Here is a 16,149-nt window from a genome sequence, read left to right on the forward strand (position 1 = left end):
TTTGTCACTTTAATATATTTCCACAAGGTATTCTGTATTTGATCTGATAGTTTGAGAAACTCCATATAAACCTTGTGTAAAACACATATGTGCTCGCTAGATAAAAAATCATGTGAGAATCTGTTGTTCCACATGACAATGATCCCTGTCACTTACTGTGACACTAATTGGTTGGCGTTAACAGAAAGTCTACTCACTGGCAGAGTGGGCCGGTGTAGTCGTCTGTGCACTCACAGGTGTAGCTGTTCACCCGGTCCATGCAGGAGCCCCCGTTCTCACAGCCATGTTCCTCACACTCATTAAGGTCCTCATCGCAAGAAACGCCCCCAAACCCCGGGTTGCACACGCACTCGAAACCTGCCAACTCATCCATGCAGGTGCCGTGGACGCAGGGCCCAGATGCACACTCGTCCGTGTCCACCTCGCAATTTTCTCCCTCCCAACCTGGCTTGCAAACACAGTCAAACTTGTTAAAGAGATCCTTGCACATGGCGCCGTTCTGACAGGGGTCCGAATGGCATACATCCTCACTCATACAGCCCATACGAATCTCCTCGTCGCTCGTTCTGTGGAAGTGGGCAGGCTGTGGCGGGTGTAGATCATCCACAAATGGTAGATAGACCCCGCTGACCCTTACGGCGCCCAGGCAGCCTGTGAAGCTCTCGGCGATAGCGACCTCCGCCCCTGCCTCGTTGAGGAAGTGCAGGGCACCTGCCTCCTCTGGGGTGCTGCTGGCGTCAGTGATGCCATCCACGGTGATGACCCAGTGTGATGCCTCGCTATCAGGGTCAGCCATGGAAATGCTCACCCGGTGCCATCCGCCGTCGGCCACGTGTCGCACACCGGAGAAGGTCAGCACCTCCACACTGTTTCCACCGTGGATCTCGACACGGATAGAGGAGTCCAGCAGTCCCACCAGTAGGAGCTCGGCCCCGTGGGAGGCACGGAGCAGCACAGCGTTCTCTGAGCGAGTACGGAGCTCCAGGTACACGTGGGTCAGAGACGAGCCCAAGGAACCCTCTGCACTGTACTGCACCGGGTTGTTCTCGAAGGTAGCGTTGGTCACACCTGAGGGTCAACAAGTGGGTAAGACTTCAGATGAAAACACCTACTTTTTGTTTTATTAAAGCTATCTAGTACGCATTTTGTGTGTGGGGATTTATCTCATTCATGCAATGACAGCTATACACTAAAGTAAATTAAAATGGCAATGCTTTTGAAAGAAATGGTGAAGAAACACTAAGTAGTTTTGCAAGACTTGAGTGATTTTCTTCAAGCTGAGAATTAGTTGAATATTTCCTCACACTCATATCCATCAGTCAGGTCCACACATTGTCCACCATTGACACACGGGTCACTGACACACCACACGCGCGTCTCGCAGGTCTTCCCAGTGAAATCCACAGGACAAGAACATGCAAAGCCATTCCACGTGATGGTGCAGTCTCCTCCGTTCTGGCATGGCTCCGGCTTCAGACCAAAAGAACATTCGGTGAACATTTAAACAACATTTAGTCAATTTTAGTCCAGTCACAAGTCACTGAGTTGTCCTCATTCATTACTGACAATGTCCTTCTATTTCAAGATAATCTGAATTTTGATACAGTTGACATGTCACATTTACATCCTACCCCTCATGTCTGTAGTACTTCCCTCTGTTGATAAAATCTAATTGTATTTGTCACATGCGCAGAATACAACAGGTGTAGACACCTTACTGTGAAATGCTTACTTACAAGCCCTTAACCAACAGTTCAATAAATAATAGTAATGTGTCAGTTGTCTTATACCATGGCCCGGTATAATATTATTACACATTATTACAATAGGGGTCCTGGTATGTGTGTAGTCCTGGTATGAGTGTAGTCCTGGTATGAGTGTAGTCCTCGTATGAGTGTAGTCCTCGTATGAGTGTAGTCCTCGTATGAGTGTAGTCCTGGTATGAGTGTAGTCCTGGTATGAGTGTAGTCCTGGTATGAGTGTAGTCCTGGTATGAGTGTAGTCCTGGTATGAGTGTAGTCAGTCCTACCTGGCAGGAGTTGTCGCTAATACAGCCCGGCTCTACATTCTCAGCATCAGCGGGGAAGTAGACCTCTCCCTCTGAGTTATTTAGTGTGCTGTTCCATGCATCCACGTCTAGATGCGCTCCGTCCAGACGCAGGTCCTGCAGGCAGCCCTTGAAGTGTCCCCCCCAGGCCTCAGAGTTTTCCCTCTCCCTGGGGAGACCCCCTACGTAGGCCAGGTCCCCACTGTGCACCTCCACCTCGGGAACCTCCCCTATTCCGTAGCGCAGGCCGGCGTGCTGGAAGAACACCCGTCCATACTGGACCTCGACGTGTAGAAGTTGCTTTTTGCCGGTGGTCACGACGATGGGTGCCGTCAGTGGGTGGCTTTCGGGGACGGAGCTGACCAGGACTCTCCCCATGCCCAGGAAAACATTAAAGTAGGCCTCGCCCTCTTCTCCGTCCTCTCCGGGTCGCCTCAGCTGGAAGAGCAGGCCATCGGGCTTCAGAGACCGCAGGAAGAAGGAGACGCTGAAGTTGGCGCCGTGATCAGTGCCAATGTCATAGGCACTGTAGCTCACAGTTTCCTCATGGCTGTATGTCCAGGAGGGGAACTCTGTCAGAACAGATAAAAGGAAATAAATACAAACTTAAACCAGAGGAATAAACCATGTGTGTCTGGCCATAGAAAGACATTAGGTAACACTTTATTTGGATAGTCAGTAACATTTGAACGAACTATCTACTAACCCTAGCCCTAAACCCTTATCCTAATCCTAACCTTAACCTTAGCAAGCAGTTGGTTGTCAACAGATAGTTTGTTGATAGTATGACCATCTGTAAAGCATCTACCGTTGGACTATCCGGGCAATCCAAATCAATTGTAACCAAACCTTAGGGCAAATTACTCATCAAAAAGTGAACACAAATATCTTAGAAAAAGTACTTTGATGAAGTGAGCATGTGCTCTCGGAATTGCAAATGAGGTTAATTAGAAAACGGTCTGGATGGAATGTTCTAAATGTATGTCTTTCTCAGAAGACTGTATTATCAGATACATTGTTAGAAGGTAAATGTTGCTTACCATCGGCGCAGCTGTGACCGTGGTAGGGCCGGTAGCAGTCGCAGCGGTGGCTGATCCACAGGTCCACACAGTGGCCTTGACCGGAGCAGGGGTCAGGTTCACACCACTCTGTCTTGCTACAGCCTAGCTCCATCTCATTGGCCTGCTCCTCTGGAAGGTTCTGGGGCAGGATGTCCTTGAAGTCGATCAGCAGGTCCTCCACACACCCCACAAACCCGTGGCCACTCTTCGTGTGCTCCAGCAACTCTCCGGGGGCACCGCCCACGTAGACGTGACCGAACGCCTCAGAGGGAACGAAGTGTGGCCCGTTGGGACCACCATCCTTCACCGTGCACCCTTCGCTGTCGCATCCTGGACCTTTCAGGTTAAAAACCAGCCCTTCCTCTTCGTTCACGTACACGTCAGCGTCGTGCCAGTCTCCATCGCTGACCAGCCCAGAGAATGCAACCTCCAGCTCGGCATCCTCCGAGAAGGCCTTGGCGCGAAGACCTCCACCCACAATCTCCAGCAAGAGGTGGCTGTCAGCATCGCCACGGTAGAAGAGCACCATGTCGGACAAGGTGGTGCGAAAGCGTAGCCGGACTCCCTTCCCGTGGTGGTGGTGCTCAGCATGCCTCCGTCTCCTCCTCTCTTCCACTTCCAGGGTGACCATGATAAGGACGAAGCCCGGACTGGAGAATGAGAAGGTGGTGGGTGTGGAGCAGAGCTCACCGTAGAAGCCGTGGGGGCAGAGGCAGGTGTGGCCATGCTCTTCCTCTTCCAGCCACGGGTGGCAGGTGGCACCATTCTGGCATTCTTGATCCACGCAGCCCAGGAGCTGGATGCCGCAGTGGTGGCCACCCCAGGGCAGCTTGTCAGGCTCAGCCTCAGGACAGTGGCAGGTGTAGCTGGCCATGCCGTCCTCGCACCATGCACCGTTCAGACATGGCTGGCTCTCGCACTCATCAATGTTGATTTCGCAAATTTCCCCTGAAAATGCAATGCACTATTTCAGTCAGACTTTTGAAGATCTATCTACCTAGAATTGAATCTACAGATCAGTCCATTCTTCTGATATGATAAAAACAGCACAAGGATATACACTGAGTGTACAAAACATTATGAACACCTTCCTAATATTGAGTCCCCCTCTTTTGCCCTCAGATCAGCCTCAATTCGTTGGGCATGGATGGTGTCGAAAGCATTTCACAGGTATGTTGGCCCATGTTGACTCCAATGCTTCCCACAGTTGTGTCCTTTGGGTGGTGGACAATTGGAAACTGTTGAGCGTGAGAAAACCCAGTAGCGTTACAGTTCTTCACAAAAAAGGTGCGCCTGGCACCTAGTAACATACCCGTTCAAAAGCAGTTCAATCTTTTGTCTTTCTCATTCACCCTCTGAATGTTACACATACACAATCCATTTCTGAATTGTCTCAAGGTTTTAAAATCCTTCTTTAACCTGTCTCCTCCCCTTCATCTACACTGACTGAAGTGGATTTAACAAGTGACAACAAATAAGGGATCATAGACTGACCAGGTGAGTCCAAGAGAAAGCTGTGTCATGGAAAGAGCAGGTGTTCCTAATGTTTTGTACAGTCAGTGTCGATAATACTGTCCTGCTGTAATGATGTACATAAGTATACAGAGTTTTTGAAGACCTTACCCATAAATCCTTCTGGACATAAACAGGTGTAGCCATTCACCTGATCCTCACAAGAGCCTCTATTCTGGCAGGGTTCAGACTCACACTCATCAATGTTCACGGAACAGTTCTCTCCTGGAAAGAGACAAAGAAACAACACCAACAACCTTATTCTCTGTCTGTGTGAAATGGACAAAACAATTCAAAAAAGTAACCAACCTTAAATTTGCTCCTGTGCAACGTTCAATGTTAGAAAAACCCCTCTCCTTTCATTGGACTGCGTCTCACCTGCGAACCCGGGTGGACATTGGCACAGGTATCCGGCAGCGTCGGCGAACCTGAACTCCCAGTCCATCTCCCAGTGGGATGTGTCGGAACGCTCGAAACACTCGCCGTCGTTTTCACATGGCTGCTGAGCACACTCATCAATGTCCATCTCACAGTTCTCCCCCTCATAACCTAGGATAACCAATGACATGGAATTACACTGTATGTAGTACTGTTCACTCAAAGCCTAAACAAACTGCACTACTAGTAGACAATTATGACACCACCCTCTTTCACTCTCCAGTCGTCTGACAGCATGAACAACTGCACCTACTCCAGACATGAACAACTGTACCTACTCCAGACATGAACAACTGCACCTACACCAGACATGGACAACTGTACCTACTCCAGACATGAACAACTGCACCTACTCCAGACATGAACAACTGCACCTACTCCAGACATGAACAACTGTACCTACTCCAGACATGAACAACTGCACCTACTCCAGACATGGACAACTGTACCTACTCCAGACATGGACAACTGTACCTACTCCAGACATGAACAACTGTACCTACTCCAGACATGGACAACTGTACCTACTCCAGACATGAACAACTGCACCTACTCCAGACATGGACAACTGTACCTACTCCAGACATGGACAACTGTACCTACTCCAGACATGAACAACTGTACCTACTCCAGACATGGACAACTGCACCTACTCCAGACATGGACAACTGTACCTACTCCAGACATGGACAACTGTACCTACTCCAGACATGAACAACTGTACCTACTCGAGACATGAACAACTGCACCTACTCCAGACATGGACAACTGTACCTACTCCAGACATGAACAACTGTACCTACTCCAGACATGGACAACTGTACCTACTCCAGACATGAACAACTGTACCTACTCCAGACATGGACAACTGTACCTACTCCAGACATGAACAACTGTACCTACTCCAGACATGGACAACTGTACCTACTCCAGACATGGACAACTGTACCTACTCCAGACATGAACAACTGTACCTACTCCAGACATGAACAACTGTACCTACTCCAGACATGGACAACTGTACCTACTCCAGACATGAACAACTGTACCTACTCCAGACATGGACAACTGTACCTACTCCAGACATGAACAACTGTACCTACTCCAGACATGAACAACTGTACCTACTCCAGACATGGACAACTGTACCTACTCCAGACATGAACAACTGTACCTACTCCAGACATGGACAACTGTACCTACTCCAGACATGGACAACTGTACCTACTCCAGACATGAACAACTGTACCTACTCCAGACATGAACAACTGTACCTACTCCAGACATGAACAACTGTACCTACTCCAGACATGAACAACTGTACCTACTCCAGACATGGACAACTGTACCTACTCCAGACATGAACAACTGCACCTACTCCAGACATGGACAACTGTACCTACTCCAGACATGGACAACTGTACCTACTCCAGACATGAACAACTGTACCTACTCCAGACATGAACAACTGTACCTACTCCAGACATGAACAACTGTACCTACTCCAGACATGGACAACCGCAGCACCATATCAGTTTAGTGTTTGTCTTTTTAACGCTGTTTGACAACATTTCTGCAAATGTGGTGGGCAATGGTAAGGTGCACATACCAGGCCAGCAGAGACAGGTATACTCTTTGACTCCCTCCAGGCAGGTGGCGCCGTGCTGACACGGGTCAGATGCACACTCAGGGATGTCCTCCTCACAGTGGTCACCCAGGAAGCCTGTGTCCTCACAGTCACACTCATAGCTGTAGGAAAGGAAGTCTGGGTCAGTTGCAATCGCTACATTGACATTCAACAAAGCAAATAGGCCAAATACAGATTAATGCAAAAAATGTAACAGATGGATGATTGAGATAAAGCTCACACACATACACATGGTACGACACACTCTACACACATACACATGGTAAGACACACTCTACACACACATACACATAATGAGACACTCTACACACACATACACATGGTAAGACACACTACACACACATACACATGGTAAGACACACTCTACACACACATACACATAATAAGACACTACACACACATACACATGGTAAGACACACTACACACACATACACATGGTAAGACACACTCTCCACACACATACACATAATAAGACACTCTACACACACATACACATGGTAAGACACACTACACACACATACACATGGTAAGACACACTCTACACACACATACACATAATAAGACACTCTACACACACATACACATGGTAAGACACACTACACACATACACATGGTAAGACACACTCTACATACATACACATGGTAAGACACTCTACACACACATACACATGGTAAGACACACTCTACACACATACACATACACATGGTAAGACACACTCTACACACATACACATGGTAAGACACACTCTACACACATACACATGGTAAGACACTCTACACACACATACACATGGTAAGACACACTCTACACACACACATACACATGGTAAGACACTACACACACATACACATGATAAGACACACTCTACATACACATGGTAAGACACACTCTACACACACACATACACATGGTAAGACACACTCTACACACACACGGTAAGACACACTACACACACACACACGGTAAGACACACTACACACACATACACATGGTAAGACACTCTACACACACATACACATGGTAAGACACTCTACACACACATACACATGATAAGACACACTACACACACACATACACATGGTAAGACACACTCTACACACACACGGTAAGACACACTACACACACGGTAAGACACACTCTACACACACATACACATGGTAAGACACTCTACACACACACATACACATGGTAAGACACTACACACACATACACATGATGAGACACACTCTACACACACACATACACATGGTAAGACACACTCTACACACACACGGTAAGACACACTACACACACATACACATGGTAAGACACTCTACACACACATACACATGATAAGACACACTACACACACACATACACATGGTAAGACACACTACACACACACATACACATGGTAAGACGCACTCTACACACACATACACATGGTAAGACACACTACACACACATACACATGGTAAGACACTCTACACACACATACACATGGTAAGACACTCTACACACACATACACATGATAAGACACACTACACACACACATACACATGGTAAGACACACTCTACACATACACATGGTAAGACACACTCTACACACACACGGTAAGACACACTACACACACATACACATGGTAAGACACTCTACACACACATACACATGGTAAGACACTCTACACACACACATACACATGGTAAGACACACTCTACACACACACATACACATGGTAAGACACACTCTACACACACACGGTAAGACACACTACACACACATACACATGGTAAGACACTCTACACACACATACACATGGTAAGACACACTCTACACACACACATACACATGGTAAGACACACTACACACACACGTACACATGGTAAGATGCACTCTACACACACATACACATGGTAAGACACACTACACACACATACACATGGTAAGACACTCTACACACACATACACATGGTAAGACACTCTACACACACATACACATGGTAAGACACTCTACACACACATACACATGATAAGACACACTACACACACACATACACATGGTAAGACACACTCTACACACACACATACACATGGTAAGACACTCTACACACACATACACATAATAAGACACACTCTACACACACACATACACATGGTAAGACACTACACACACATACACATGATAAGACACACTCTACACACACACATACACATGGTAAGACACTACACACACATACACATGATAAGACACACTCTACATACACATGGTAAGACACACTCTACACACACACATACACATGGTAAGACACACTCTACACACACACGGTAAGACACACTACACACACATACACATGGTAAGACACTCTACACACACATACACATGGTAAGACACTCTACACACACATACACATGGTAAGACATACTCTACATACACATGGTAAGACACACTACACACACACATACACATGGTAAGACGCACTCTACACACACACACACACACATGGTAAGACACACTACACACACACATGATAAGACACACTCTACACACACACATACACATGGTAAGACACACTCTACACACACACGGTAAGACACACTACACACACATACACATGGTAAGACACTCTACACACACATACACATGGTAAGACACTCTACACACACATACACATGGTAAGACATACTCTACATACACATGGTAAGACACACTACACACACACATACACATGGTAAGACGCACTCTACACACACACACACACACATGGTAAGACACTCTACACACACATACACATGGTAAGACACTCTACACACACATACACATGATAAGACACACTACACACACACATACACATGGTAAGACACACTCTACACACACACATACACATGGTAAGACACTCTACACACACATACACATAATAAGACACACTCTACACACACACATACACATGGTAAGACACTACACACACATACACATGATAAGACACACTCTACACACACACATACACATGGTAAGACACACTCTACACACACACACACATGGTAAGACACACTACACACACACATGATAAGACACTCTACACACACATACACATGGTAAGACACACTCTACACACACATACACATGGTAAGACACACACTACACACACATACACATGGTAAGACACTCTACACACACATACACATGGTAAGACACTCTACACACACATACACATGGTAAGACACTCTACACACACATACACATGATAAGACACACTACACACACACATACACATGGTAAGACACACTCTACACACACACATACACATGGTAAGACACTCTACACACACATACACATGGTAAGACACTCTACACACACATACACATGGTAAGACACTCTACACACACATACACATGATAAGACACACTAGACACACACATACACATGGTAAGACACTACACACACATACACATGGTAAGACACTCTACACACACATACACATGGTAAGACACTCTACACACACATACACATGGTAAGACACACTCTACACACACACATACACATGGTAAGACACTCTACACACACGCACACATGATAAGACACACACTACACACACACATGATAAGACACTCTACACACACATACACATGGTAAGACACACTCTACACACACACATACACATGGTAAGACACTCTACACACACATACACATGGTAAGACACACTCTACACACACACATACACATGGTAAGACACTCTACACACACATACACATGGTAAGACACACTCTACACACACACATACACATGGTAAGACACACTCTACACACACACGGTAAGACACACTACACACACATACACATGGTAAGACACTCTACACACACATACACATGGTAAGACACTACACACACACATACACATGGTAAGACACTACACACACATACACATGATAAGACACACTAGACACACACATACACATGGTAAGACACTCTACACACACATACACATGGTAAGACACTACACACACATACACATGATAAGACACACTAGACACACACATACACATGGTAAGACACTCTACACACACATACACATGGTAAGACACTCTACACACACATACACATGATAAGACACACTAGACACACACATACACATGGTAAGACACTACACACACATACACATGATAAGACACACTAGACACACACATACACATGGTAAGACACTCTACACACACATACACATGGTAAGACACTCTACACACACATACACATGGTAAGACACTACACACACATACACATGATAAGACACACACACATACACATGGTAAGACACTCTACACACACATACACATGGTAAGACACACTCTACACACACGCACACATGATAAGACACACACTACACACACACATGTACACATGGATTTTGTATTGTAGATAATATGTGGTAGTAGAGTTGTGGCCTGAGGGCAGACACTTAATGTGTTGTGAAAAGTGTTATGGAATGTGATGTCATGTAATATTCTAACTTGTATATAACTGCCTTAATGTTGATGGACCCCAGGAAGAATAGCTGCTGCCTTGGCAGGAACTAATGGGGATCAATAATAAAACCCAGGAAGAGTAGCTGCTGCCTTGGCAGGAACTAATGGGGATCCATAATAAACCCCAGGAAGAGTAGCTGCTGCCTTGGCAGGAACTAATGGGGATCCTTAATAAATACAAATAATGTCCTGTCTCAATGTGAGGGTCTTAAGCTCACCAAAACGGCAGTCAGGCCCCAAAGTAATTTAAGGACAGGATTTGTGTCTGTCTGGTGGGGCAATCCTAAAAGCCTTGGGCAGTTACCTGTCCACCTTGTCCTGACAGATAGCCCCATTTAGGCAGGGATCGCTGGCACACTCGTCAATGTCCACTTCGCAGTCTGTGCCCTCGAACCCAGGCAGACACTCACAGGAGTACAGACCAAGGAGGTCATGGCAGGTGGCTCCGTTGCGGCACGGATTGGACTCGCACTCATCTATCTCCACCTCACAATTCACTCCTGTGAGAGGTAGAGGAAAAATAATCTGAGAATGTGATGAATGACTTAAATGTAAATGTAAATGTAATGAGAAACAAACCATCTCCGAGTGGGAGTCAGTGAGGAACTGTACATCATGTACTAGGAGGGGGACATATCTTCCACAGACTGCACCATTGCATCTCATCTACATCAAGTCAACTTGTCCTCTCTGCTCTTATGACAATACTGAAAGGAACACAAGCTAAATCAACTGTAAATTGTAAATGCAAGATAATCATATTTGTACTCTGGTGTTTGCTTCTCTAGCTATAAATAGTCAGTAGCATGGAATCTGCTTGTTGATGCCTCTAGATAGCTCAAGTGATAATGTAAAAATGCCTCAGTTGCCCGTCTCAACCCTTTCCTTGAAAATCTCCCTCGTCACTGATATGCTGACAAAGGAATGCATTAGTGCTGACTCTTCCCACCCCATTAGAGATAAGCATGAAGCCCTGAGACACAGACCAGACCTGCTGAGAAAAGAAAGGAGTGTATGAAAGTGTACAAGTTGTGGAGTGTTTTCTCTCACTCAACGGGAGACCTATCCACAGGGGCCAATATCCACAGGGGCCAAGCTGAAGATAAGACTAGAGATCTGAATCCAACGTCTTACTCTCTGTACTTAAAATGCTTAAAATTCTCTGTTTATCAAGAACCAAATGTTAGTAAGATGACAACAACAAGACAAGATTAGCATAATTATTCATCTCTGCCAAGCCTCATTATTGGGTCTGCACAATTTGTACTGTTCTTTGTGGCACGAATGCACACCCTCGTTGGTTAATAGGAAATCATCCTGTTGTTAGTGATGATGTCAGCTTTAATGTGAAAACATTCTGGCATGGTGAATGAAGTACTAATATGAGATTCCTAAATCTGGCAGATACATTATGTCCAGAAACATTAAAAAGCAGAGCATCAGAGCATCAGATATCCCTCACACTGGAGGAAATGTTAGGTGAGAGACAGTGAGTTGTGGCTGATACAGGGTTACGGAAATGGTTGGAAAATTACACTTAATTCGAGACTGACTGAGTACAAACACAACACTCCTGTGGGCAGAGGAGTGAGTGTTGAAAAGGCAGAACAACTTACCTGTAAACCCTACGAGACACTGGCATTTATACCGGTCCTTCTCGTTGATACAGGTCCCATTATTCTCGCAGGGCCGCGAGGCGCACTCATTGATGTCGATCTCGCAATTATAGCCCTGGAAGCCTGGCACACAGAAACAGTGAAACTCGGCCACGCCGTCCATGCAGATAGCGCCGTTCTGGCAAGGATGGGACGCACACTCATCCACATCCTCTTCACAATGCTCCCCGTCAAACCCCGTGCACAGTGACACTCAAACCCCTCCTGTAACAGTATACAAGTCCCATTGTTCAGACACGGCTCGTCGATGCAGTCGGGCACCCGCTCTTCACAGTCCTCTCCTCCGTAGCCGGGTGGACATCGGCAGAAGTACCTGTTGACCTGGTCGATGCACTCTGTGTGGGGAAAAGAGCAAGGGTTGCTATGGCACTCGTCCACTTCCTCAGTGCAGTTGTCCCCAGTAAATCCTTCGGGACAGACACAGTGGTACTCGGACGTGCCAGGGGTGCTGGTGCAGTCTGAGCAGGGGGCAAAGGAGCAGGCATTGTAGAGTTCGTCGCAGTCTTTGCCCATGTAGCGGACCTCGTTGCGAGGGGGGCAGAGGCACGCATAGTCGTCCATGGTGTCCACGCAGGTGGCGCCATTCTGGCAGGGCCCGGACAAACACTTGTCACTGGTCGCCGTGCAGAATATCCCTGAGGAGAAGAAAAAGAGAGGCTTATTGTTGTGCAAAATGGACAGTTTACCCGAATACAGTCAAGATGCCCTGACAAGTCATCACAACTTTGTCTATTTTTCACATCACATTTGGTGTGTTCACACAAGAGAGTCCTTTACATTTTTGGAGGGAAAAGTGGGTTGTTGTTTAGTATGATGTTAATGGACTTATGCCATATTTCTATAACAACATCCTATGTGGTTGACGCCGGTACATCTCTGAATGTCTCCCAGATATCTACACCGTGTGAGCCAGGTGCTTGCACAATGTTGTTTTGTTGAGTGCCACTCTAAGCCGATTCACAACCAGCTTTGGTCCAGATTTGTAGGCTATTGGTTCTGACACAAAAACATTGGCAAAAAATGTTATGAAGTTGTAAACATCGATAGTCTACTGCACTACTCTGCTAGAAGTTCATAGTTGGAGGTATTTTAGTTGTGTTTCTTTGGGGCTGTTCAGCAGCTGTAAAACGTCTCACCACGTGCTGCAATGAAAAAGAGCACAATCAAACTTAGTGATACGAAAGGCTTCCTCTGCTAGATGTTTGTACTTTATCAAGAAGCACATAACATCATTTAAAACCAAAAAACTGACGTCCAATCATTTTGTCAACAACATCTCGTAAACACTTATAATGTATTACTATTTAGCATTTGAGTGTCTCTAACATTTAGCCACCTGGTTAGATGGTGGACAAATAGCAGTGCCAACTTAGTGAACCGTGGCCAAAGTTAGTAGGTCCCTCTGTGCTAATCCTGATATGTGTATTCACCCTGACATGTCCTTTCATCTTCTCCTCCCTTAATTCGAAAGGACAAATTGTGTAGGAGAGAGTCCTGGAGCAACTGTAGAGTTCATGGCCTCTTTCGCAGTAGACGCCCAGTGCTAAACTAAAGTTAAGAAAACCCTCCACACACTACAAAGTATTTTTCTGTTGGCTTTGTTTTGCGTAGCTAGTTTAGTGCTCATTGACAGATTGTTAACAATGGGCATCTGGGGTGTCTCACGTCCTAATCTTTCCTGTCACTCCCAAAGGGAATGATGACCACCCCTAGATCACCACAACAAAGTCTGAAAATATTTTCCCTCATAGCTTGTAGGCCTAGAATCCAGAGGACTCTCAACTGAGCAAGGAAAAAAAGAGAGAGTGCCATCTAGCTAACATTTACCTTGTTTGTTTAGTAATTGCTATGGTAAAGCTAAAACAAAAGTTTCCAGAGGAACCTTTTAGGAGAGACCAATGCACTGGGCAAAGGCATACAGGGGATTCCAGGGAACGGAGAAGTGTCTTGACGGAATTCCAGCCACGAACCCTTGAAGGTAGAGCAGATAAGATGCAGATCAGATGCATGGTCTGCAGACTATCAAGTGTCCACTCGACAGGTGAGGTTTATGGGGTGGATAACTACGAGTTAGCACACTAGGTTACCTTCTCCAGGTCGTTAGCTTGGCACAACCTGATCCCATAGCACCTCTCTCTCATTTAACACTTCAGCGCTCACATTTCCTCCATGAAAGTGTGTCAGGGAGCTCTGACTCAATTGATTCTAAATCCATGTTTACTACAAAGTAAATTATGTTAATTTACACATGCAGTTTGTTACGAAGCACATGTCATTGACCGTTGATGTTTTTTCACAGATCATGTAATTACCACATGGATACAAACAGTTTAAATATATTTTTATGATCACAATCACTATCAAAACTCAACTATGGCAGTGAGTAACTTGACTGTCATAAAGTTAGAGTCGTTTATGTTTTTCATAGAAAATGGGGTAAAAAAAAAAATCTGCAACACTGAATGTATTGTGCTCAAGCCCTCTCTAGCGAGACCCGGTGCCCTCTGTAGGTACATGGAGCTGAACCACAGGAGGCTGCTGAGGGGAAGACGGAACATAATAATGGCTGGTGTTTGATGTATTTGATAACATTCCACTAATTCCGCTCCAGCCATTACAACTACCCGTCCTCCCTAATTAAGGTGCCACCAACCTCCTGTGAACTGAATAGAGCAGGATGCTTTTGGGAGGAAGAGGGGGGATTTTCTGTCCATCCGCTATCTCCCTGCACCGGCCAATTGTGTGAGCCCAGTGTGGAATCAGTCCACATTCCACAGATTGAACAGACCCCCATCCCCCACCTCTAACGACCACCCCACCATCCCAAACGACCTCACCCCACCACCACCGTCCACCCCACCATCCCAAATCCACCCTCACATCCATCCCCCACACTTTGATCAGTGTTCTGTTCCGAAATTCTCATTGGAGCGGAAGATATTAACGATGAAGGGAGTAGACAGAGAGAAGGAGGGATGGGGTTAGGGAGGGAGGGATGGGGTTAGGGAGGGAGGGAGGGAGGGATGGGGTTTGGGAGGGAGGGATGGGGTTTGGGAGAGAGGGAGGGATGGGGTTTGGGAGAGAGGGAGGGATGGGGTTTGGGAGAGAGGGAGGGATGGGGTTTGGGAGAGTGGGAGGGATGGGGTTAGGGAGAGAGGGAGGGATGGGGTTTGGGAGAGAGGGAGGGATGGGGTTTGGGAGAGAGGGAGGGATGGGGTTTGGGAGAGAGGGAGGGATGGGGTTTGGGAGAGAGGGAGGGATGGGGTTTGG

At 46.2% G+C, this 16,149-nt stretch overlaps 1 protein-coding gene across 1 annotated transcript in view; it reads right to left on the minus strand.

Annotated features, from left to right (window-relative positions):
- crb2a (crumbs cell polarity complex component 2a) overlaps positions 1 to 16,149 on the minus strand; it is a 33,679-nt gene that overhangs the window by 3,514 nt on the left and 14,016 nt on the right. The window contains 10 exon segments of the mRNA XM_035775502.2: positions 198 to 1,068; positions 1,305 to 1,470; positions 2,030 to 2,619; positions 3,088 to 4,056; positions 4,732 to 4,845; positions 4,999 to 5,169; positions 6,668 to 6,807; positions 11,508 to 11,703; positions 12,820 to 13,059; positions 13,062 to 13,514. Of these exon segments, the coding sequence (XP_035631395.2) occupies positions 198 to 1,068; positions 1,305 to 1,470; positions 2,030 to 2,619; positions 3,088 to 4,056; positions 4,732 to 4,845; positions 4,999 to 5,169; positions 6,668 to 6,807; positions 11,508 to 11,703; positions 12,820 to 13,059; positions 13,062 to 13,514 (3,910 nt within the window).

Source organism: Oncorhynchus keta, chromosome 9 (assembly GCF_023373465.1).
Source record: "Oncorhynchus keta strain PuntledgeMale-10-30-2019 chromosome 9, Oket_V2, whole genome shotgun sequence".
Lineage (NCBI taxonomy): Eukaryota > Metazoa > Chordata > Actinopteri > Salmoniformes > Salmonidae > Oncorhynchus > Oncorhynchus keta.